At 56.2% G+C, this 25,584-nt stretch overlaps 1 protein-coding gene across 7 annotated transcripts in view; it reads right to left on the bottom strand.

The window, feature by feature from the left end:
• The window catches only part of PDE2A (phosphodiesterase 2A), a 102,226-nt gene that overhangs the window by 8,891 nt on the left and 67,751 nt on the right, over positions 1 to 25,584 (bottom strand). For 5 of the 7 annotated variants that reach the window (XM_073808512.1, XM_033862350.2, XM_033862352.2 and 2 more), the window contains 14 exons: positions 22,897 to 22,986; positions 19,446 to 19,534; positions 12,312 to 12,421; positions 11,519 to 11,574; positions 6,132 to 6,191; positions 5,357 to 5,510; positions 5,150 to 5,202; positions 4,892 to 4,966; positions 4,749 to 4,790; positions 4,147 to 4,215; positions 3,763 to 3,893; positions 1,003 to 1,114; positions 265 to 304; positions 59 to 122 (listed from right to left, as the gene is read on the bottom strand). In XM_073808512.1, coding sequence (XP_073664613.1) covers positions 59 to 122; positions 265 to 304; positions 1,003 to 1,114; positions 3,763 to 3,893; positions 4,147 to 4,215; positions 4,749 to 4,790; positions 4,892 to 4,966; positions 5,150 to 5,202; positions 5,357 to 5,510; positions 6,132 to 6,191; positions 11,519 to 11,574; positions 12,312 to 12,421; positions 19,446 to 19,534; positions 22,897 to 22,986 — 1,145 coding nt within the window. Of the gene's footprint in view, positions 1 to 58; positions 123 to 264; positions 305 to 1,002; positions 1,115 to 3,762; positions 3,894 to 4,146; positions 4,216 to 4,748; positions 4,791 to 4,891; positions 4,967 to 5,149; positions 5,203 to 5,356; positions 5,511 to 6,131; positions 6,192 to 6,942; positions 7,172 to 7,252; positions 7,312 to 11,518; positions 11,575 to 12,311; positions 12,422 to 19,445; positions 19,535 to 22,896; positions 22,987 to 25,584 lie in introns of those variants that run through there. The other 2 variants (XM_033862356.2, XM_033862355.2) reach the window with 2 other exon arrangements.

Genomic DNA, 25,584 nt, shown 5'->3' with positions numbered 1-25,584 from the left:
GAGGTCGTTACTGAGGCCCAAGGCCTCTCTCGCCCCACCCCGGGGTGGATTCACTCACATCTCAGCATTGCTGAGGTTTCTGGCCTCTGTGATGATCTCCTGGAGCAGCACAGAGACGTCATCTGTGGGAGCAAGAAGCATGGGGAACAGTGGTGAGACCAGGCCGGAGTGCTGAGAGGCCAAGCCCTCCCACCTCCCCTCCTCAAATTGCCACCCCCCAACTCCCACCCCACAGCCAGGTATGAAGGAGGGCAGTGCACTCACCCAGGTGAGTGAAGAGGTTCTTTGCCACTTGGAGAAGAGCCTGGAATGGAGAAAATGGAAATCACAGGGAATCAGGTTGCAGGGGGTCACCCTCTCCAGCCCCCTGCCTCCATCAGCTCCAGGGTCTTCTCATTCCTCCCCTAGGGCTCTCTGGACAGACTGGAGACTGGCAGAGTCTAATTATATCATTTGGCTACTAAGTGAAGGAGTGGGAGGAATAGCCCCAGTGAGGGTGCACAGACATCCTGAGTCTGAGGTGCGCATGCACCTCCAGCTCTAGCCCCCCAGCTGTTGCGGTGATGTCCAATCTGAACACTAGAGGGCGATCGCATACAGTGCCTGCAGCCAGAGGTGCCGTCTTGAAGAGCTACTGTCCTCCCTCTCTTTTTTTTTTTTTTTTTTTTTGGCGGTACGCGGGCCTCTCACTGTTGTGGCCTCTCCCGTTGCGGAGCACAGGCTCCGGACGCGCAGGCTCAGCGGCCATGGCTCACGGGCCCAGCCGCTCCGCGGCATGTGGGATCCTCCCGGACCAGGGCACGAACCCGTGTGCCCTGCATCGGCAGGCGGGCTCTCAACCACTGCGCCACCAGGGGAGCCCTGTCCTCCCTCTTTAAGAGGCCGCCAGAGCCTAGGTAGTCTCCCTGCCACCAGCCCCCAAAGACATGGGCTTTTCCCTTGTGGCTGACTCTCTGGAGCTGAGAGCTGGGCGACGTGGTCTCCGAGAGAGGCGCCACTCACCTGGCACTCACACTTGAGCTTCTGCTCCTTCTGGAAAGCCAGGGTGCTGGTGAGGACCGTGCTGGTGTAGTGAAAGCAGTGCTGGATCACACGCTCATCCTGGTCTGTGAATCTGGCAGGGTGGGGTGGCGGGGGTCACCGGAGAGGGACAGACCACAGACTGCTTACCCCATTCTGCCTTACTTCCGTTCCTCCAGGAAGCCCACTTGGAAATCCACCAGCAAACTCACTCTCCTCTGCTGGGGCTGCTTACCGCACAGGTGGCTTGGGCCAGCTTCCCCCTCAGACTGGGGGCTCCTGAGCGGGGTGGGGGCGTTCTAATCCTCCTCTGACCAAAATGTGTTTTCTTCCTCAGACTATTGCTTCTCGAAGCCAGAGCCATGTCTCCCTCCTCTGACTTTAGACTTACCCAGACTGAGGTTGAGTCTCCTCCCTCAGACTGGGGCTGGGTGTTCTGCTCTTCTCCAGGGGCCCCTCCAGCCTCAGGGAGGGGCGGTGGCACTGCCCTGTCTTTTCCAGCTCCTGTCACTGTCCTACCCTCCTCCCTGCACTTTGCAGGCCCCGATTTGGTGCCTCCACAAGTCCTATGGTGCTGTGGGCAGGGCAGTGCCCATCAGATTCATGGAGCTGGCTCACAACGGACAAGATCAGCCCCAAATCCTGAGGGGGTCATTCAGTGGGGTCACCAGATGATTTGTCACCAGGGAGCTTGGTGGGACTGGATGGACCAAGCTGGAGGCAGGACCTGGGCTGGGGACGTGGGTAAGCCTCTCCGGATGGGGATCATGGAGAGATGCAGCATTCCTCAGAGATTCTGACCATTTCTCAGCCCCCAGATTTCCCTGCCTAGTCCCTTCCCCATTTGGGGGCTGCCTTCAGTGCTCCTCTCTGCCGGGGTATCCTCCACGCGTGCTCGCCGTCCAGTGATTCGGATCCAGACCCCAGGCCCCACCACCCTGTGTCTGTCTGCCCACCTTCCTTCTCGTGGCATTTGAGCCCTCTCCATCCAGTCCCACCCACCTCTCTCCCCTCTTCTATGGGCGTCTCTCAGCTTCAGCCACAGTAAGATCCTCATCGTTCTGAGAAAACCTCAGGCTCTTTCACACCTTCATGCTTTTTCCCACACTGTTCGCTCTGCCTAGAATACCTTTCCCACCCTCCTCCCTCTACGCCCTAAAAATAAACATCAAGCCTTGAAGCCAGGGACCATGACTGTATCATCCCCTAATACAGAGCCTGGTACAGGGGAGATATTTGGAAAGTGTTTGCTCAATGTCGTAACTGTACCTCTGCCCCTGCCACCCGCCCTATCGCACTCCCAGCTAAAGGGATTCTGGAGTCCCTTCTCTCTGGGCTCCAGGCAGCTTCTCTGCAGTGTCTGCTCTGAGCTGAGCGCCACCTTGGCTCATGTAGTTGTTCAGCACTCAGTCCCTGAAATATGTGGAACCCAGAGATGATCTTGCCCCTGCCCTGGGCCTCAGGGCTGTCACCAAGTCCCCATCTCGTTTCCCTTCTGATACCACCTCTCCTCCAGGTCCAGGGCCACCTCAGAACCCAAGGCTACAGCCAGCAGCCAGAGGTCACAAACCCTGCTGGACCCTCCCCTCTGGGAGCAGAGGGCCAGACACAGTAGGCACTCAATGTGTGTTTATTGAATGGCACAAATGCTCCCACCACTAGGATGGGACAAATGACACAGATCCTACATCCCCGCTGCCTCAGCAGGTTCTGCCTTGTCCCTGTCTTTATTTTCCCAGGCCCATCCAACTGCCAATAGAGCTCCATGCTGGCAGGTCCTGCTACTCAGATCTCTGACACCCAGATCTCTGCCCCACCCCTGCAGGCCCCATCCCTGGGCTTCTGACACTCTCTAGTCCCAACATCTCCAGTCTCCACTTCCTGCAGGAGGTCCGAGCCCTCAAACCCAGCCTGCTTGCTTGGGCCCCAGGGGTCAAGCATCTTGACAGCATCTCTCTGCATCCTGGAATCAGAATGCAACCCCTCACCTGCCTACTACACCCTACTGCTAGGCCTGCTGGACCAAGTGTGGCAGCATTCACATCCTAAAGCTGCACCCAGGACAGGCACGGCTGATCAATCCCAGCACTGTTTCTCACTAAACTAATACAATGCTTCAGGCAGCTGCTACCCATTAATGAGTTGGTGTGGGACAGGAAATCTATGATACGACTTCTAGGCCTCAAATCTGACCTCAGTTCTTGAGATATGGACTAAGCTTGTTTATCTGACCGTGTGTCCTGCTTACCCCTCTGTTTCACATGATTCCTACAGCTGCCCTGTCAATGCCTCTAAGGACCCTCAGCTTAGCCCAGCCCCCATGCCTATTCCCTGAGTCACTGTCCACTGGGTCGGTGATGCTCTGCGGGTCCCAGAGAGTTCACCCACCCTAGAGCTCATCGCTCCTCCATCAGGCAGTTCCCAGCAGAAATGCCAAAACAAAGGATGGCAAGTGGGGGAAAGGCCAGTAGCAAAAAGTGGATAATCCAAACTGCAAGAAATGGGCAAAGAGAAGGGGAACTCGCCTGGACCGCAACATGATTTTACAAAGTCAAAATGGAGCAGCGGCAAGGGTCTATCGCTCCCATAATCTCACAGTCTCTTGCACAAACCATTCAACCTACCGCTGCTGGAATAGTAAGTACTCCCTGCCCAGTACCCTTCCTGCGCTGTTACCCTAGTCGAGCCCCGCCCGGCCTCTCGGCTCCGTCTCCTGATCCACATCACTCCACCCAGACTCACAAGTCTCCTCCGAGCTTGTTGAAGGTGCAGGCCAAGGCCACCACCTGGTCAGTGGCCCGGCTGATGACAGGGATACAGAGCATGGCCTGCACCTCGAAGCCCAACATGCTTTGCAGCTGTTGCACATCCTCCTGCAAAGGGGAGGCAAGGGGGAGGCAAGTCAGGGCAGGGAAGGAGGAAATATGCTTCCTTCCCCCGCCCTCCACCACACTCTGCAACAGGAGGGGCTGAAGGGCTCATGCAGGGTGGGAAATGCTATGACATGGGGTGGGGTCTTGTCTCCCCCCATTCCTAGGCTGCCCTGGCCCAGAGACTCTGGCCCTGGGGACTGGGCAGTGGGCTCTCCCCTTGGCTCCCCGCCAGTCCAGCCAGGCCATGGCTTACAGAGGTGAGATCTTTCAGCTGGATAGACTTCTTGTCTTCCACCACCTGGCCCAGTCGTCCCATCGTCAACTGGGGGAGTGAGGAGAGCCAGTCAGGGCCCAGCTCTTCCCAAGATCAGGCGATGTCAGACCTCTTCCCCCCCAAGTCTGGAAGTTTCAACTATCTCTTCAGTCAGTCCAAACTGTGGATGGATTCAACACTGAGGAGTGAGGGTGGGGTGAGGGTGGGGGAGTAGGCTCTTGACCAGAATCTCCTATGGAGGACTTGAGGGTCTTCCCTAACTAGGAGAAAGGAAAGCAGAATCCAAGGATTCTCACTGATCTTAACAGATTCTAAGAGAGCCAAATCCAGAAATACTCCAACAGAAGTGACATGGTCGCAGGTGAGTCTTTCTGTAGACTGTGAGAGATTTCTCCTAATGGCTCCTGATCATGAGAGGTTGTGATTTCTCACAACATTTCTAAGTAGACCTCAAGATCCAGATAATTCCATCACATTCCAAGAGATTCTAGCAGATCCCAATCTCTCTGGGCAGATCCCAGGAGAGCCTAGACGACTTTAACTGCTTCTGCAGACTCCCACACAGGGGGTGCGGGACTCACCGGAAAGCTGATTTCTTCCTCCAGCACTTTATCTCCAATCACCTGATGGGCAGAGCGAGGTGGACTGGTTAAGGATGGGCAGGGTTTTTCCTCTCAGAGACCCCGGTCCCTCGCCCTGCTCCACAGTGGACCTGGGCCCTCACCTTACAGGAAAGCTGGAGACTGTCCTCAGATACCAGCAGGAGGCAGCAGCGGGACGCCTGGGTCTCCTGCTGCAGCTGAGAGGGAGGGACACAGCGAGAGGCTGACCGTGGATCTGGGAGCAAACCCACTCCCCACCCTCTGGCCTTTTTGAGGTTCCTCGGGTAGGTGGGGAAGAGAAGAGGGGCAGGACACGGGACTCTGAACCGAGATGGACGGCTCACAGGGACCTTGGTCCCAGGAGGGGCACAGGGACTCACGTATTGGAGGACTTTGAGCTGCAAGGAAGAGGCATCCAGGTCGTAGAGTTCCCCTGCAATGGCGGGGCGCGGGTCAGAGAGAGAGGGCCCACAGAATCCCCCAAGGGTGCGCGCCACCCTCAGGCCCCGCCCACCATGGGCCCCTCCCTTCCAGGTTCGACCCCGCCCCTCCCCGCCCCCAAGGACCTGCCCCAGCCGGGTCCTCACCGCAAAGCTGCAGGATCTTTCGGTCTTGGTCTGTGTACGGAACCCCACCCTTCTGGTCTCCCGCCGCCCCCTCTGGAGTATTCTGGACCGCTTCCGGGGCCGCGCTGGGCCCGCGCTGCTGCAGGGCCTGGACCCTCTTCAGGGCCACCAGGGTCTGGAACGGGCGGAGCGGTCAGCAAGCCACACGCCCCACCTTTATCGCCCTTTGCTCGAGCCCTTCCCTCTGCCCTTCCCTCTCCCTTCCCTCTGCCCATCGCCCCCACCCCCAACCCGCGTCCCAAACAACTCATCCCTCAGCGCTCCACCCTCCTGTGGACTCCCACTGCCCCCAGAGCGCCCCTCGGTCCATGATCAGGTAAGTACAGGGTTTGTCTCCACGCCTAGCCCCCAGACTCTTACAAGGCAGAACAGGGTCAGATTTCTCCGTCTCTAGCACCCACGGGGAGTCGTAAGTTCTTGTTAAAGTCACAAAATCATAAAATCTCCAGGAAGAGCCTCAATATCATTATGTAGATAGTCCTTCCTAAGTATTAACAAAATATTTGACTCCCCTTATTTCACCAGTACCCTCAGTAGATCAGTGCTATCCTTATCCTCATTCTCAGATGTGAAACTGAGGCTCAGAGAGGTTAGGTGACTTGCTCCAGGTCACACAGCCCAGAGGTAGTGGACTGGAACCCAGGTCTGTCCATCTCCCGGGCCAGATCATCTTCCCATCAGTTGTGATGAGGGTCTTCAGCAGCCCTCATCCTACCCCGGCCCTATCCCCACTCACATGCTTCTCCACGGCTTGCAGGCTCCACTCCTCACTGTCACTCAGATGACCACAGTGCACCTGGAGGGGAGTGACAAGGGGACCAGCTGTGACCTACCTCCCCTAGCCTCTTGTCTCTACCAGAGTGCCCTCCCCATGCCCGGCACACACCTGTCCCCACCAACACATACACACTCCAGTCTGTGGGCCTCAATAAGCCCATCCTCTGACCAAGCAGATGGCTTCAGGAAAATCCCCTCTTCCAGGAAGCCTTCGAGGGCTAATCCAAAGAAGTGGAACTTTTCTGATCTCTGCCTTTTCAACTACTGTTCCATCTACAGCACAATCCAGGTGTATAGTGAGGGAAACGGGGTGACCCTGGACTCCTCTCCATCTCTCAGTCTATGGAGCCCTTCAGGCCGTGATTATGGAATCAGTGGTATTAGCCTCAGCCTCCCAGCTCCATCCTTTCTGAGTTGGGATTTGAGCTGCCCCTAGGTCTGGGGTAGGGGAAGAGGTCCACCGTTTATGATGCATCTGCTGTGCCTAAAGCACTTGGGAGGATGAATGAGGGAATGAATGAATGCAGTGATAAGGTGCTTTGCCTTGCATGTGATTCTCACCAACAAGTAACGCAAGCTTCCACCTTGCAGATGAACCAAGGCCCAGAAAGTTTGAGTGACTTGCCCAAGGTCACAGAGCAGAAAGTGGCAGAGTTGGGACAGCACCACCCACTCCCTCCCCTTCTCTGCCCACACCTTCCCTTCTCCAGATCCCTTCTCATCATCACACCCATCATCCTGTCCCTCTCCAACTTCCCCGTGTCAGTCACCTGGAATCCCCTCAGCCCATCTTTCATGCTCTGTGAAGTCCCTTCTCCCAGCCCTGCTTGGGTGCTTGGTGAGGGAAATGAAGGGGGGAGCACTGCAGGCCCTGCCAGCAAGCCTCCCCACCCGCGTCACCAGCTTCCTGGGCACCTACTCAGAGCTGCTCACCACCTGCAGGGCTCACCACAGTGCTTGCACTGGGGTCCCCTCCTTCATCCTCCCTCCCCACTCAGCAGCCCCTGCCCGCCTCTGCTCTAAGTCCCCTGCCAGGAGCAGATGGAGAGGAGGAGACCAGCAGGTGCTCAGGAAGCTCACAGTCTGGCTGGGGTGGGATGGAGTGGTGGATGTGATGAAGGGGGTGCAGAACTTCATACCTGAGGAAGAAGGAGAGGGCAGATTGAGTGGGTGGGAACTTATAGGCTGTGCGAGCTCAGAGGGGGAGGGCACCTGGGGGCCTTCCAGAACTGGGAAGACAAGCAGAGCCCGGAGGCGACATTGCAGGCGGGAGGCTGTCCTGGCAGTGCTGGGTAGTAGGTGGTATGGGGAGCTGAGGACCCCGGCAGTGGTGCGGTCCATGGTACCACAGGGCGGGTGCAAGTCTAAGGAATTGGACTTCAGCTTGATCATACTGGGGATCCACAGCAGGCTTTAGCGTCTGCGGACCATGGTCTACAAGGTAGGGGGAGTTGCGGGGAGCAAGACTGGAGGCAGGAAGACCTGGAAGAGGGCTGGGCCACCAAGGGTGGTTTGAAGGTTAAGCTCTGGATGAAGCTCCATCTATGACTCCTATAAGACAGGTTGTTGAAAGGCGCTGGGAGCATGGTTCATTTGCATATGGTTTACAGAAACATGTGGGCATTTTACTGTTAGTAGACGGCGGAGGACATCCTTCTTGTTCTTTCCACCTGGACTCATCTCTCAGGAAAAGGGAAAGTTGGGACCTCTCTAGGGCTGTGGACTTCCTGGGCTGGCAAAATAGCCTGGTCCCAGTACAGAGCTGGGAGACTGAATGAGAGCCTCAGAGGGTTGGAGGGAAGGAAGGAATCATGGAGTCCTCCTCCACCCACTGGACGTACCCCTCTGTGCACACACTCCTGGGCTGCCTCAGCCCATCCCTACCCAGCATGTGCACAAACACACTACACACTTCATGGAGACCTTTAGCGCCCCCCAACACACACACACACACACACACACACACACACACACACACACACACACACACACACACACACTCACACACACACACACACACTCATACATTCACTGTCCCATAGAGATACTCAGGCATGTGCGCACCTGCACACACATAGACACACACACAGTGCAGTCACAGACTCGAAGACATCCACGCACCCACACCCACAGTGACTGCCATCCACACGTGCACATTCATACCTGTAAACAGGATACTTGAGTTCACATACCCGAGAGCCATGCACATGCTTCTGCCCGCACCCCCAACCGACATGCAAACACAATCACCAGCACACACACGGCTCCCTTCTCACCAACAGAATATACTCTTGCACCTACTCTTGCTAACCAGGGGGCGGGTCTGGGGTCCAGTGGGAGCACTCAAGAGTGGGCACTGGAGCTGCAGAGAAGGTTGAAAGCCCAGCACAGCTCCCACCCCCCACCCTCACCAAGTTCACCGTGGCTAATGGACACCACACCCCCATGTAAGGATCTGGGGTGCAGGCACAGCTCGGGGGAAGAGTGGGCGCAAATCACACATCAAATGCCTGAGACCAAGGGCTGCCTGCTCCTCAGAGGGACTTATTATCCCATAATTGAAGAACAGAGCCAAAGACTCTTTCCACACGAAGAATCTGCAATTAAGGCACCTTGATCTGCGAGCTGCAGAGTCCCAGAGCTCAGCCAGGCAGCCCTGCACAGGACAGCATATTCCTCAGAGAGCCCTCCGCTGACCCCATCTCTATCAGGCCCCAACAGTCCTTGCAGGGCCTGCTGGTTTCCTTGCTAGCACTTGCCATCATTTGCAATTCTCTCTTTATTTTGTTCACTTGTTTAATGTCCAGCATGCCCACCCCTCCAGACTGTACGGTCTGTGAAAGCAGGGCCCGTCTGGTCTGTCTCGGTCATTGCTGCTGTGTTTGAAGCACCAGTGCACAGTGCCTGGTGGTGCTCAAGAAATATGCTTTCAGTTGATGGCTGGGTGAGTGGATGGATGGAGGGATGATGAATACAAGAGCAGAGAGGGGAATGGGACTTGTTGAGGAAGGAGCTGGTGAGTCAGCCCTCCCAAGAGATCTGTCCTGTGGCACCCCCTTTCCCCCTCTAGACCCTCAGTCCTCAGGATCTGGCAACAGCTGGGAGGTCTGGGGCTGCCTATGCTGCCTCTCAGAGGATGTGAGATCCTGTGGCCCCAGGAGCATGGGGGTGGAGCAGCAGGACGGGATCCATCAGATGTGTGTGCACCGGGGAGGGGGTGTCCCTCAGAAGAACATTTCTACTTGAGTAGGAAGGCTCAGGCTTGGAGGAGAGGCAGATGGCAAACAATCCAAATACATTTCAAGAGCTCTTCACTGCCCAGGGTATTTGAGAAGGTGAGGGGACAGTAATCGGGAGCTTCTCTTGGCAGCCAAAGCCACAGGTAGCATCTTGCTCACCAGCATGCACCCCCCTTCTCAGCCTTGCTGGGATCACACTCTTCCCCCAGCACTCCACCACCCTGCCTCTGCTCATGCTGGGCCCTCTGCTGAGAATATCCGTCTCCTTCTTCTCTGCCTGTTCACCCCCTACCTGTGTCCCAGAGTCCCACTCAAATGGCTGTCTGCGCTGTGAGGCACCTCCTGCTGCTCCAGCCTCTGCCACTAGAGCTCCTGCTGGCAGCATTCTTTCATTTGGCCAGTGGTGGTCTGAAGGTGACCCTGCCTTCCCCCAGACTGAGCTTCTAGAAGGCAGAAATGGGTCCGACTCCTCTCTCTGCCCCAGCACCTGTCCTGGGACAGGGCCCAGAGCAGAGTTTTGCTAGGGTGGGGTAAGTTCAACTGATCTGACCCTTCCTCTTCCCAACACACACACGCCTTTCCTACCCCCAGGAGAAGGCTGAAGCCTGGACTCCCGGCCAGACCTCAGCCACGGTGAACAATGGTCACAACGACCATCCTCCTGCCCACAAGACAACCTTCCAAGCATCTTCCCATTGCAGGGGCTGCTTCCTTACTGACCCAGCCCTCGCAGCCCCAGCACAGGAGGTCCTTCTAGGAACCTGGCACCCCCAGCCCCCTTTCCGTCAACAGAGGTGGGCGACCAAGTCACTGCCTACCACGGCGCACCTCTGCACAGTGAGGGCACGAATGCAGTCCTCCTCCAAGCCACCAGCTCTGGTACAGACTGGGACCAAAGGAGAGAGCGAAGCTGCGCTGAGAACGCGGTGCCAACAGCAGATCCGTTCCCTTCAGGGAACAGAAGCTGGGGGTGGGGGAGGAGCTTTCGGGAGAAACCAAGGGGGCCGCGTCCCCCTCAATCAGGCAGATGGGCGCCGAGGAGACCAAGCCAAGTAAGTATCCCTTCCTTCCTCTCCTCTCCCCGCGGCCGCCCCCCACGCCCACCGCCCTCCCCCGCCAGCAGCTGGGGAAAGGTCAGGCGCCTCGGAAATCTTTAATTCCGTTTTAATGAGGTTGGGAGGAGTCCCCCCCCCCCGCCCCCGCCGCGGGCGCACCGAGACTGGCTCATTTATCTGTCCGCGCCCCTGCTTGGGGTGGCGGCCGCCTCCGCGGAAGTCGATCCCCAGTGAGGGCGATTTGGGGGCGCTAACCCTTCGGTTCTTAGGACTGGACAAAGATTTTGAGCGCCCACTTCCACACGGGAGGAGAGACTGGAAGAACCTCAGAACCCGGACTCCGCAAAGCTCGGCCAACCCCATGGGGGAGCCCAAAGCGGAGAGCTCCGCGAGGGAGCAGCAGGGGGGCGCCCTGGCCCGATTGCCCGCCCAACTCCCCCCACTTAGGGTTCCCCCCTTCCAGCTGAGGCCCCTGCCCCTCTGTCACCCACCCCAGGAAGCCCGCCCCGTTGCCTGGCGTCTGTCCCAGCCTCGGACATAGGTCTGGCTGGGGCTGGGTGCCTTCCCAGGAGCCCTGCCCCGTGGGCCTTCTCTCCTCAAGCCGCCTAGCTCCAGCGACCCCACTCTCTGACTGACTTTCCCACACTGGCTCTGTCGGTGTCATACCTGCCCATCCCTCCTCAGTCCTTTCCCACCTCGCTGCATTCGTGCCCTCTTGGGACACTGCCCCCAACCCATCCTGGAGGATACCAAAGAGGAAGTAGGGTCAGGGCTGTTTCAAGGGCTCCGCGGTGGTAAGAGTCCAGATGGGGCATCCTTCCGCAAGTTGCTGACTGGGCCCGCGGCTTCATTCTGCCCATTCAAGGTGGGGCAGAGGGCTCCTCCCAGACCCCCATTTTCCCCAGCTCCAGCCCAGCATGCTACTCTCAACACACACACACACACACACACACACACACACACACACACCCCAGTGGGGCTCCATCCAGTGCTCTCTCCCTTGCTCCCTCCCCTGCTCTCCTCTCCCCCATCCTACCCACAACTGCTCTTACCAAGATGACTGCTGCCACAGCCCCGGCCTCCTTGTCCACCAGCGGTATGACCAGCACTGAGGGGGAGAGGGCAATGAGGTGGTCCTGCGGGGCCAGTGAGGCTCAGAGATACTGAGCAAGGACCCAGGGAGGGAGACAAAGACACAGACAGACAGAGGCCAGGACAGAGACACAGAGAGACCCAGAGACCCGGAGAGACAGAGAGATGGGTCTTGAGGCAGTGAAAACAATGACCACAGCAACGACCCCTGCATAGAAGGAAACCCCCTCACTTGACAACTTTCTCGTGATCCTCCCAGCAACCCTGGGATGGAGGGAGGCAGGTAAGGCTGAGCACCCCTATTTTACAGATTGGGAAACTGAGGTCCAGAAAGGGGAAGTGACTTGCCCAAGATCACACAGCAAGTCAGGTCTCCTGACTCCCAGTCTTGTGCACTTTCCACATCGAGACAGAGGACAGAGACCTAGAGAGACTGAGACACGAGGCAGAGAGACATGGCGGACAGGGGCCATGGAGAGGAAGAGAAAGAAAAACAGACAGTGACAGAGAGAGCATGACAACTACAGCCCATCTAACAACCAGCACAAGCAACACCCCATCAAGGTAGGTTCTGTTGTTCCCACTTTACAGATCAGGAAACTGAGGCTCAGAGAGGTTAATAGCACAACAGAGAGAGAATTAGATGGCAGGTGTGCTAGAGACACAGAGCAAGAGAAAGAAGGAGACGGAGAGATGCAGACAGGGACAGGGGCCACAGTCCCTCCCTGCCCCTGCCCAGCTCCCAGCCCTTACCTTGGGTGTCAGGAGCCAGTGGAGCCACCAGCCTGGCCAAGGGCTTCCCAGGCATGTCCGAGGGGCCCAGTCCATTGCAGCCCAGCCGCTTCCGGGAGATCACAGCCTCTCTGAAAAGAGGATATGATTCTACCTCTCAGTCCCTGGATCAAAGAGGAACAGGCCCCAGCCTGGGGACACACAGTGGGCTGAACCCTGAACATCTGAGAGGATCTGGACAAGTTGACCCAATGCAGGGTGGATATGAGGAGGGCAAAAATAAAAGTCTCGGACCCTAACTCTCCCCTCCCCATGTAGAGAAGCAGGCAGCTACAGTCTGGACTCTGGTGCCTCCTGCTGGTAGATATGGGAAAGGCACCTTCAGGATCTCTCACAAATCCCCGAGAGCAAGTAAAGCCAAGGCTCAGAGCTAGGCTGTCTGGGTTAAATCCTGCCACAGCTACTATGTGATCTTGGGCAAGTGACCTAACCTCTCTGAGCCCCCCAGGGAGAACTAGGGTGAAGAGAGTAGAATCCTAAGCGTCAGCATCCTCAGAAAAGCATTTTGGAGCCACTTTCGGGGGCAGCACAGGAAGGGGACTCCAGGAGTTTATTGGGCAATGCACGTCCAAGCAACTTACGCAGATGAACTCAGAATTCGCAGTGATCCTGTGGATTAAATATTACCATCATTTCCATTTTTCAGGTGGAGAAACTAGGGTGCTGAGTGGTTAAGTAACCTGTCCAAGGTCCCACAGCTAGTAAGTGGTAGAGCCAGGATTTGAACCCAGGCATTTGGCACCAGAGCCCATACTCCTGAACAGTACACTTGAGTCTTCCTAAAGACCTGAGGGGGTTGAGCCTCCAACAGGGACTGGCATGAATGTCGAGGAGGCAAGGGGCGTAGGTGTGATGGGGGGGCAGGGGGAGGTGGGAACTGAGACAGGGGAGGCTGCAGTAGGAAGAAGAATGAGTTTCTCTCTGGTCTCACCACACATCCCACCCCCACTCCCACCCCATCCCCGCCTCTGGCTCTTCCTGCTTAATTAAGCGCCTGATTTTTCACCAAATGCCACTCCCTAATGATTAATTGTCCTGGGTTCTTCATCCCTCATGCTGCCTCCACTTAATTGTGTTTGTAGGAACTGCCTGGCCTGGAGAGAAGAGAGGCTTGGGGGCCTAGGACTCTGGTGTGTGCATGTAGGGTCACTCAGGGTAGCCCAGCTAAGGTCAAGTGAGGAAAAGAGAGGGGACAGCCTGCAAGTCACCAGATCAGGAGGTCGCAGCAGCTAGAGAAATCGAGGACCAAAGAGGTTGAATGCCTCAGACAAGGTCACGTAACATTCTGAACCCAGCCGGTTCACTCCTGGCTCCTTGGTTCAGAATCTACAATAACCAGAGGTGTCTCCCACCTTCCAGCCCTCACACCTAAACCTTTAGGCTCCTGGAGGGCTGGGCTCCAGTTCTGAGCTGTCCAACTGTGCCAATCACCCTAGGAAGGAATAGGGAGCTAGGGTGGCAGGAGGCAACAGCAGCCACATTTCCTGGTGACTAAGTCGATAAAGGCTGGGGCTTCGTGGAGGCAGGGGGCTGGCCTTATTGACCTTCAGCCAAACCCCTTCTAGTGGACCCCACCCAGTCACTTGGCCTTGGACAATCTGGTTACTGGGCAGCCACAAGGTGGCGCTGGTCCCTGCGCTGCTGGTCAGTAAGCGCTGCAGCTCCATCTCACTAACCCTTGACTCCTCTCTTCCCACCCCCAGACCGTGGGCTGCCTTGGCCTCTCCCCTCCTCCTCCCGGGACCCTGATGAAGGAATTGCCCTCAGCCTTTCTTCTCTTCTGCACAGAACTCCTCTGCGCTCATGGCCTCATGACTCTCCAGCCCCCCCATCTCTTAAGCTCTAGACCCCAGATACCCAAAGGCCTCCTGGAGGCCTGCCCTGGGCGTCCCTGAAGTTGCCAGAGGCCCCAAGGCCCGACTGGAACTTATCGTCTCCACCACTTCCCCCGAAGTAGCACAACCATCCACCGGGTCCCCTGCGGCTTGTCCACAAACTGTCCTAGCTGCCTCCCTCTTCTCACCTCCCCCATCCAATGGATGAGTCACCTCCCATGCATCTCTCATAACTGTCCCCTGCTCTCCATTCCCAAGCCACTGCCCAGCTCAAACAGAGATACCTCTCCCCTGAACCTGCAGCAGCCTCTCCCCTCACCTCCTGCCTCCTGTTGGGTCCCTTAAAACCATTCCCCCCAACCAGAGCCAGGGCAAGTGTTCTCAACTAAAATACTTATGGGAACATTCTACTTAAAGTCATTCCACAGAGTGGTTATTTATTCCAGAGTCCTCCTGGGTCAGGTTCCTTACTGAGGACTAAGAAGAGGAGGAGTGGTGTTGTGTGGGGAATGATGTACAGACCCACACTTGAGTGCAGGGACAAGGGCTCTGAGAAAGGAAGGAAGAGTGGGCCCCAGCCTATCCAGGTGCAGGACAGAAGTGGGGTCAGGGAAGGCTTCCTGGAGGAGGAGATGCCTGAGTTGAGTCCTAGAGGACAAGCAGAGCAGACAGGAAAGGATGTGCAGGCAGAGGGAACTGCATGGGCAAAGGCTCAGAGGAAAGAAAGAATGTGTGTCTGCTGGATGATCCAACAGCAAGGAGGCTGCTGTGGCCAGACAACAGGGAACAAGGCTGGAGACAGCCAGGGCCCTGAGGAGCTGGGCTTGATCCCGAGGACAGTGGGAGTCCTGAGAGGGACTTGAGCAGGAAAAGGTGAAGGTCAGTTTCAGTTTCAGGCTGATCGTGCTGGCTGCTGAGTAAAGCTCTCACTGGAGAGGGAGAATCTGAGAGACAGAAACCGGGTCTCAGTGAGGGTCCCGTAGTCTCAGCGGTCCCTGGACAGCAGAGGAGAGGCTGGGCTGGGGCAGGTCAACCTTGACTGGGTCTGATCTTCCACCAAGCACTGGGGCCTCCAAGGATCCTCCATCCTCAGGAGTCCCTACACCCTGGCACCAGGCCATGCTCACCTCAACCCACTCCTATATGAGCCCTTTTCCTCTGCCTCACCCTTCCCAGAACTGCTGTCCCCCTAGAGGTTTCAAAGATATCGGAAGAGGGAGGGGACTCCAAGGCTGTGTCTCCCCCACCCAACTGGGGCTGGGGGCCTCATCTACTGCTCACATCCCCTATGACTTCTCCTCAACTCAGAGCCCCTGCTCTGCCTCCTCTCCCCTCCTGAAGGCCCCCTCCCCTGCCAGGCTGATGTTGGGGGGTGAACCTTGATGCTGGGGTCGGCCCAGCCAAAGCCCAGGGCCCGCTCCCCAGACTGAAGGCTAGTGACTCAGCCCTGGGTGCCTGGGTGGTCGTGGCTGCCCCAGTGAAGATAAAGACAGATGGGCACAAAGTGAGGAGAGGAACGGGTGTGGACTTTATGACAGTTCCGTCCCTTTAACAACTATTTGCTTAGTGGAGAGTAGAGTCAATGGCCTGGAAAGACTGCCAGGCCCTCTTCCACTCCTCTGAACCCCTTCTTAGGTGAGGCCCCCTCCCCTTGACTGAGCCGCCCCCCCTCTCCGGGGGCCTCAACCTCACTCTCACCCTTTCATCTCTCTTGGAGACAAATTATGATTCAGGCCAGGACCCCGGACCCTCCTCTCTCTCTCCCTCTCCCTCTCCCAGAATGTGAGACTCCAGAGATGGGAAAAGACTGTTCTCTGTGTCCCTTGAGACAAATCAGAGGGACAGACAGATTCTGCAGTGATTGGCGACCAGGTCAGCTCTGAGGAAGAAATTTCTCGAGGTTGGGCCCTGGGCCCCCCAAATGGTAGCAGAAGGAGACAAACAGCTGGGGCCGGTGTGGGCGGTATATCCGTTGCAGCCTGAAAGGCCCCAGATTTCACTGCACTCAGCAGCAAATAATCAGAGGCTTTAAGATGGCAGGAGACACAATGAGAAGAGGAAGGCGGCAGGGCTGGGGACTGCAATAGGCTGGGAGATTGGGGCAGCAAGAAGAGTGAGGCGAAGGCTTCCAGGAAGCCTCTCACCCAGGCAGCCCTCCACGATTCTCTCCCTCCAGCCCTGAAGCCCCCTTGCAGCCCTCAGGGTTCATAGTGGGACCATCCCTCAGACATCACACTGTCCCATCTTATCACCACACAGAAGCGTAGACTGAGGCCCAGAGAGAGTGCATGAGATTGTGATTGCAGCCATGTTGTCCCAGCTCCCAGCCCAGGGTCCTTCTCGTGGACAGACCCATCCCTGAGGGAGGCTACCAAGACCCAGACACCTTTTCTGAAAACTGGATCCTCCTTAGTGCCGGGGATCTACAGAGCAGGCCTCCTAGCAGCCCTCTGGCTGGGCCGTGGCAGAGAAGGGAAATGGGCTGGTAGAGATGGAAAAGGTACAGGGAAGGACTTTGCAGGGGAGGAAAGAGCACGAGCCTAAGCAGGGAATCTAAAACACACTGGGGGGTGAAACGGCATCCGTGAGCCCACGGAGGGGTACGGGGCAGTGGCAGGAGAGGCTGGGTAGCTAATGGGGCCTCCCCACACCACCCTGGGCCCTTATCTGTCTTTATGATCCACCTCTACTTCACACCTGCTGCTGTTTGCCAGCCCTGCCGGCCCTCCAGGGCTGCCTGGAGGAGTGCCCCCTCCACTGGGCATGGCCAGAGCTCAGGCTCCACCTCAGCCTGGGGCTGCTGCCTGGTCTCCTGATGGGGCCAGAGCCACAGAGGTCACCTCTGGAAGGACCCTGGTAGGGAAGTAATTTTCTCAAGGTCACCCAATGAGTACATGTGTTGGGACTTGGGGGTGGAGGGCAGTCAGCAATCATTAAGCTCCTACTGTGTGCTGGCATGGGGCTAAGCCCTGGGCAGCTATGATCTCATTAAGCTAATAGACATGGCCCACTGTTAGCTCCATTCCATAGATAAGAGAACAGGTTTGGAAGGGGATACAGTGGGGCAGGGATGGGGCCGGGCTAGAATCCAGGCCTGTCTGACTGCCATTCAAGTGCTCTTGCCTCTTCCACAAACCTCAGTCTCAGCGGAGCCGAGGAGGTGGGCTCAGCTCCGACACACGGTGGGTGTGTGGGTGGGCAGAGCACAGATTTCAGAAGAGAGGCTGGCCTGCACCTTCACCCGCAATGCTTGCTGGGGGGACGTCCCACTGCCTCACCCCTCCTGCCCCCTCACCTGCCTCACCTCCTCGGCCTCCTGGGATTTCTGAGCCCAATCTCCCAGCAGGCCTCCCCATTTCCACTCAACGCTGGGCTAACTGCATTGGAACATTCACTTTTAATTGCTTTTTTTTTGGTACCTTTTCCAAAGGCTTTACTGAATCCGAGGTGGCTGGGGGCGGGGATACTGAAAGGGCTGCTGACACAGAGGATCTGAGCCCCCTCAAAGATGCCTGGACCACAGGCGGCACCCCCCCCCCCCCCCCCCCCGCCGCCAACCTCCATCCTGTCCCCAGCTCACAGTAGAAAGCCTACGGGGAGCATCACAGGCTCAGGAGCAGAGCAAACCCTGAAGGATGCTCACCTCTTGCCTCCTGAGCCCACGATCCTGCATCCCTCTCCCACAAGAGCCTTCCCAGGCTGCTTTGACGAAACTTCCTGGATCGGGCAAACTCACATTAAGCAAAGTTCTTGAGGATTAGGGGCTAATTAGGGAAGGCTCAGAAGGAACATTCTAGCATTTTTTCCCCTTAAGATTCCAAAGACCTCCCAGCCCTATCCCGCTGTCTTATAGATGGGACACTAGAGGCCAGAGAGGGGCATGGCTGGCTTGGTTCACACTGTCCTCAAGGGGAGGAGTTGTCAGGAGATGCTGAAGGGGACAGTGTCACCCACCACCCACCCCATGAGGGAATCGAATGGGAGAACAGGAGGTGGGAAGGCTCAGAGCTGTTGGAGGGGAGCCAGCCCCTTCCATGGGGAAGCGCCAGAGGAGAGAATTAGCGTCAAGGAATCCAGGGTTCCGAGCGCCAGGAGGGGCCTCAGGACCACCAGCATCCCCAGCATCAGGACCTCTGGCAATCTTTCCATGGCCTCTGTGAAAGGTGAGTATCTTGCCAGCCTCAGCTACTACCTGAAAAAGCCACATCCCTGACTGCTTGGCCTGTTGGAGTGGAGAGCTGCCTTCTGGTAACACCCCCGCTAGTGTCTACTCAGCCCTCAGCTCCTGACCCTGTGCTCTCTAGGCCCACAATGGCCCTGCGGTACTTAGAAGGCAGTGCCCATGTCCTCCATGGCCTGACCCCCTCTGGACCAGCACCCCTGCCCGTCAGCACTTTCTCATCGGACAAGCTCCACTTCCCTTCACTGTCCCCTAGACAGCCAGGAGCCAGGAGACTGTGTCCCAGACCTGGCTCTGCCTCACACCAGGTATGTGGCATTGGACACATCTCACGATGTTTGCCCATCTGGAAAACAGGGAGGCTGAATTCAGTGATCTCAGAGGTATCCATGGACCATAGGGTGCTGAGCCCATGTTCCTAAAGTCTGTGATTCCAATGTTCTATCATAATGAAAATAAAAACAGACATTTAGCATTCATTATGGATACAGTTTTAAGTGCATTACATGTGTTAAACTCATTTAATCATCACAAGAATCCTCCCATAATAGTACTATGAGGTAAGTACTATTATTACTGCCATTTTACAAGCAAGAAAATCAGGACACAGGGAGGCTGAGTACCTTGCCCTAGGTAGTAAATGGGAGCTGGGATTTGAACCCAAGCGGTTGGGCTCCAGAACCCACAGCGGGACACTGCTTCTGATCTCCCTATTCTCAGAGTTGACACCATGTGGGGCCAGCATTCTGTGATTCCGAATTCTGTGATTCTGTGAGAATCTGCCAGGCGGTTCTCGTAGCCTGCTGGGGTTCTAACTGATAAACTGTAGCCCCGATCTTCTGAGACTTGCTCTGAGGAGGCTACAGCGATTTAGAACAGCTCTCCAGGAGAAAGCCTACCACTTGGTGCTTTCCCTGTGCCATCCACTCCCCCAACACAACACAAGAGAAGACAGTGGACCCGGCCACTGGAACCCCACCTGGCAGGGAGGCTGAGGTCAAGGTCAGATGGGGAGGGTCAGACCAGACCTTGTGGTCACCCTTGACTGTGTGAGAGGGCAATGGGTGGAGAACAGCTCACCGTACTTTCCCCTCCTGGGGCAGCTCATGGGGGGGCTCCTCACACACCAGCCGGGATTCCCCATCCAGCAGGTAGGTGTAGACAGTCTCCTAGGACAGAAGGCACTCATGAGATCCTGAGGAGAAGCCCTCCCAGCTGCCCAGTCCCAGCCTGACACGGGTCTGGATGACAAGGTCACGGGCATCTGTTTGTCTGTCTTTACTCCTCAGGTGATCCTAAGTGCGGTCAGGGTAGGAAGGCTCCCTTATGACCTCAGCACCTCACTCTCTCCTCTTGGAAGGGTTCTGGGCAGGCAGTGACCCATCACCCTGCCGGCTTTCCTTACCTATCACCTCACATCCAAGGTGCTGGGGAGGGTCTGAAGGGCTGAAGGTACAGACAAATCGCCCCAACCCCACAGCCCTGAGATGTCTCCCTGCCAAGTCTCCAGCCTCAGCAAACAATAACTGAGTGTCCACTCAGGGCCGTACTGCAGGAGAGGCTCGGAACACCCTGGAAGCTTCCCTCCTACTTCAGATACACAAACAACTCTACAAGAAATCACAAACTATGACCCAAGCCAGGAGGGCTTCCTGGAGGGAGTGACTTTAAAGTTGTAACTGGAGTGGGAATTAGACACATTCAGGGAGTGGGTGAGGCACAGAAGAATGGCTTCTGGGCCGAGTATTAGGTATGTAAGTGTAAAGGGCCCAAAGCATTGACAGACCTGATGGTGGGGGCAGGGGGCACCGGAGGTGGGCTTGGGGTCAGCCCAGTGCTGAGCTGGAAGGGAGCTGGGGGAGGGTGTTAGGGGGAGGGGCTGCTGCTGGGGAGGGAGGGGCTGGTGAGCCCTGTGAGACAGGAGCTGATTTGTATTTTGGAATGATCACTCCCCAGAGTGAGATCAAAGCTCTGGTCGAAGAATGTCAAGTCTGCAGCTTGTCAATCCACCCTCCCCAAGGGCCCAGAGCAGTCCTGCCTTCAGTTCCAGACCATGTCCTGGCAGAAGCACTTGCCCTCACTGACCCACAGGAGAAAAGCCACATTCCCTCCAAGCAGGACTGGCTACACTTAGGTACCCACAACCAACACAACCTGCAGAGTGTCTCCACTGCCCGCATTGCAGGTGATAAGGGAGACCCAGAGGCTCAACAGAGCCTACACCCCATCGAGGGGGCACCCCTGTGCCCAGCTAAGTATGCTGAGAGGTGTTGTTTTCTCAGGGGGAGAATGGAGAGCTCTCCTCTCTGCTACCTGTATCAGGGAGGGCTTCTGGAGGAGGTGACATTGCAGCTAAATGTTAAAGGCCCACCCTCAGTAAGTGTGGAATCCTTCTCAGCAGAAGCAGTTGCCTTTCACCACTGTGACAGTCCACAATCCGGTCAGACACTCTTGTTGCCTGTGGCTGTCCCCAGCCAGCCCCTCACCCTCTCCCAACCCCCAGGAGATATCCCAGTCTCACTTCAAGAGAATCTGAGCCAAGCTTAGTGGTGGCGTGGGCCAGAAATGATAGGGCCTGAGGAGAGTGAGAAGGGCAGACACAGGAAGACCTGGAGCCCCTCTGTCCTCCTGGGTGAGGGTCTAGCTGAGGAGCTCAGGGATGAAGAAATCAGTGGGAAGGAAGCCACCCAAGCCTCATCTGTCTCCAGCGTCCTTCTTCTTTAAGCAGCCTGGGAGGGGCCTGAAGGATTTGGCCTCCCAAAGAGGTTAAGACACTACCCAGCACCCAGGGTCACACAGAGAGTCCTGCCCTGGCAGAGAGAGCGGTGGGCAACCTGAGGGTGGGGAGGCAGGAAGGAGCCTCCCACTCCCTCCCTCACAGCCCTCTGGGTTAAAATTAGCTGAGTTTATTGCAGAGAAGGAGGGAACCATTTCAGACACATCAGCACCATCTGCATTTGCGGCTGCCTGCCACAATGGGTGCTGATGAGGGAGCCAAGTGCCAGCAACTCCCCTCCCTGGGGGTTGGGGGGGGTAGGGAGACCCCTCCCCCATCTCCTCACCCCTCCCTAGGGGTAGAGCAGACCTCCCATCTCCCCACCCCTTTTTGGAGGGCTGAGCCCCTCCATGCAATCACGGCAGCAGGGCTCTGCAAAGTCAGGGCTTCCCCAGCTCGTACAGGTCTCCGGGGAGCACCGAGGCAGACATTTCCCACTGTCCCAGGAACCTAGTCACCTGGACCACAGCTGTCTTCCCAACCCCCAGCTTTGGGGATACGATTAATCCAGTACAGGGCGTCTGTGCTGGCACAACCACCAGGCATCCTGCCTGTGAAGACTAGGCCAGTCACATCCTCCTCCCCACTCCCAGCGCAGCCTCGCGGACGCTGACCTGCCATCCTCCCCACCTCCTCTTTTCCAGATGTTTCTCCACCCCAGGCCAGATGTTGCCTCAGTCCCATCTCTGGGAGGATTTATTTTGGGAGCCAACATACCACCCACTTCCTACCAATTCCACAATCAATAAAGCTCACTCATTAGCCCTCCTCCTGGGCTCTGAACTTCCAGGAGGTTTTGAAAAGGCAGAGCTGAGGAAAGGGAATGGGGGTGCTTAGGTGCCAAGCCCCATTTGTTCCTGTCATGCTGTGTGACCTTGGGGGAAGTGCCCTCCCTCTCTGGGCCTCGGGTGGTTCATCCATCCAGCAGATTCAGACACAATGGGCTCTGCTGGTGGCTGATGTCTAGAGTAGGGGAGGGGACATTCTAGGCTATGAGGACTCAGTTTAGGCATCTCCTCCTCTATGAAGTCTTCCATGTGCCTTAGGGTAAGTCAGAGCCTCCCTCCCTGGACTGACAGTCCCTGCTTCCCTCTATCTGGCACAGCTGAGACACTTCTGCTTTGGGTCTTGAGGGCCAGTTTATCCATGCTACTGCCTAAGGGATGGACAGTGGCCACTGGAGCCAGGTTGGGGAGTGGCCTGGGGCAGGTGAAGACGGTCACAGTCTCCCCCAGTCTGCAACCTCATCTGTGGTGTTGGGATGGGTCAGAGAGAAGCTTAAAGGTTTCTAGAAGACACCTTGTCCAGCCTCCTGACTCCAGACAGGACACTTTAACTTGGCACAGATCCATTCATCTAGGCTGAGCCCCATTTCAGCACCTCCCAGACCCGGCATCAAGGAAGTTCTGCATGTCTACTTTCAATCCTTCCTGCTGTACATATTCCAAAGCCCACCTGACTCCACTATGTCCTAGCTATTATCCTAGGTGAATCCATTCCATTATCTGAGACATGATCTTTCCAATTAAGCTCTAAAGCTCTTTTTGTCCCAGACATTCCAGGATTCCTATATAAGTTCATTTTGAGGGCTTAGCGTCAGTCCTCCTCCTCCAGGAAGCCCTCTCAGAACACTCACCCAAACCCTTCACGGGGGGAGGGGGGCCCTGCTTCTTCTTTCCTTCTCAACCCTGTAGGTACAGCAAGGAGCTGGACAAAGGTTTAGGGGGGCAGGGGAAGCGTGGGACAGGTACCTACCACTCTGGGCAGCACAGCTGACAGGGCCTCTTTGACAGCCCATTGCAAGCCTGCAATGTCGATGACGGAGCCCAGGCTCAGCAAAGCATCCTGAAAGAGAGGAAAGGGCAGTGAGGGCCTTTTCCAGGCAGGCCAGGGCAACCCCCCTACCCAGGTGGCTGGGAACACAAATTCCCAGCTTAAACCAGCGCCCAAGGCTCGCAGACACTTGAATCCCAGGATCTTAGGATCTCAGAATCCAACCAGTCTTAAGGCCCTAGAATGTCCAAGTCCCCTCATCTTACAGATGGGGAGACCGGGGCTCAGAGAAGGGCCAGGGACTTAGCAAAGAACTCACAGTGGGTCAAGAGGTCAAGTCTAGACTAGACCCCAGGTCTCTTGTCCTTCAGACAAGGACAACTCAGGAAAGCAGGGAAAGTACAAGCTTCCACATTAATACAAAGCAAAACAAGCAAACAAAAAACCCCACATTTGAATCCTAGCTCCACTATTTATTAGCAGTGGGCATCTTGGTCAAGTCACTGAGCCTCAGTCTTCTATCTGTAAATTGGGGGCAACTGAGGCTATCTCCCCCTACAGGCTAATGTGAAGATAAAATGAAACTGAGTCCTAGAAGTGCCTCACAGGGTGCCCACACACATAGGTGCTCAGCTAAACATTTGCTGAATCTGAGTCCCACTCAGTTTCCTGAGGAGGGAGGTGGTTCACACAGTCTCGTTTGTCAGCCTAGTGAGGGGCTGGGAGTAGCAAGAATCCAAGGGGTGCATGAGCCCACAAGATGCGAGAAACATGGGCCAGCCCCTGGCAAGATAGGAGGAGAAGGAGAGATCAGCCTTGACTGCCTCACAGCCTTCCCGTCCCAGGAACAGTCCCCGTCCTTGGAGAGCCGGAACAGAGACAAGAAAGGTCCCTGCTTCTCGCTCTATTAACTTGGCCAGAACCATGGGGATCAAAGAGAAAGGTAATGGAACAGAGGATCCAGGGCCAAGGCAGAATTGTGACTCATACCATCCACTCAGCTGTGCCTTCCCCACTAGCCCCTGGAAGTTCTTTCTGATGGCTTCCTTGTGGATGGCTGAGTTCATAAAGCAAAGCGATTAACTGTAGGATGCAGGACACATGGCGTGGCCCCATTCTTGTGAAAGTGATATGAGATTGAGGGTCTTAGTGGACCACAGGCTCAGCATGAGCCCGTAGTGTAAATGTGGCTGGTAATACATTAAAATGCTGAAACTGCCGGCCGTATTAATAAAGATCCATTAACCTAAATAGAGAAGATGAGAGTTCCTCCACTGATTCAATCATCCCCAGTGCATTGTGTCCCAGGTAAGGACAAGATGAGACTCATTCAGAGGAGATGACCCATGTAAGGAGGGAACTGGAAATCAAGTCCTGCATGTCACTAAGCTTGGAGGGTCTAGGGGTGCCTAGCCTGCAGCAGAGCAGAACCCAGGGGTCTCAGTATTTGACTCCAATATCTCAGGCTTTCCTGGGCAGGGGGACTGGACTCTGTGGTCCTGGAGACAGCCTGGAGACCCATAGGATTTCACAGGAGGCTGGCCTTGGCCCAGTGGGATGAAAGAACTTCTTCTAGGCAGAGCCACGCTGCACAGGCACAGGCCACCAGGAGAGAGGAAGTGAGCTCCCCATACCTGGGGGTATGCAAAAATGGCTAGATGCCCATTTTTCAGAGTAGCTACAGAGGGGAGTCCTGCACTGGGGTCCAGATGAAGCCTAGGGTCCTAGCTTCAGCTCCAGATTTCACCTTGCATCTTCTTGGCTTCAATTTCCTCCCCTACCCCACCTCCCACTCCCACCCAGTCCTGTGTTGCAGGATGGGGGGCAGTAATGGGCTGTCTCCCCCAAATGCTCACTTGGCATTGCTTTCTCGAACCCCCAACTCCTCTTTTATCCCCCTCACTGCTCAAGTGAAGATACATTTTGGTCATGAAGATGTGTCTCCACCCTAGGACATCAGAAGTTGCGCATTCCAAACAATACAATCCCCAAATTGGATCAATTCTCCTTTGACCCTTAGGCGCTCCTCATCACAGTTCACACACCCTCAGCACCACACATACCCAGCCACACAGCCACAAACCTTCACGTCCTCTCAGAAATACCCCAGCCTGCCTTCAGACACCCTCCAGGTACACACAGGTGCAGCTACTTCCTTATGGAGTCACAAGGCCAGGACTCAGCAACACCTGCACGCACAGTATACACATGGGCTATTGTGGCCTTTCGAGGTCAATTCTGCAGACTAAGGCAGGGAGGAAGAGCTGATGCCCCAAATAATCCCCAACTAAAATCTGTCAACCCAGGTTCCTCAGACTGGGGTTCCCAGGGCTTGGCTCCAGAGGTGGTGCTGGTTTAGGTCTGTTCCTGCCTGGAGACAGTGGGGATGGACAAGCTAAGCCCTGAGGGGCCCTGCCCTCCAGTGGAGTTTATGTGTATAGTGTGGAAGTTGGAGAAGAGGGGCCAAGGTGATGGAGTAAGCTCTCATGTAGGGGGAGACATTTCTCAAAGCCATAGACTTGGGACAGCTAAGTGTCCCCACTTGACAGATGAAGAAACTGAGGCTCAAAAAGAAGCAATGCCCCATCTGTGGTCAGCCAGCCAGTCAGGGCAGAGCCAGGTCCAGAACCCACGACTCTGGATCTCCAGCCTCTCTCTTGCTTCTGCTCT

The sequence above is a fragment of the Tursiops truncatus genome, chromosome 8 (genome assembly GCF_011762595.2).
Source record: "Tursiops truncatus isolate mTurTru1 chromosome 8, mTurTru1.mat.Y, whole genome shotgun sequence".
NCBI classification, from domain to species: Eukaryota; Metazoa; Chordata; class Mammalia; order Artiodactyla; family Delphinidae; genus Tursiops; species Tursiops truncatus.
This window is presented reverse-complemented; position numbering and strand designations above follow the sequence as displayed.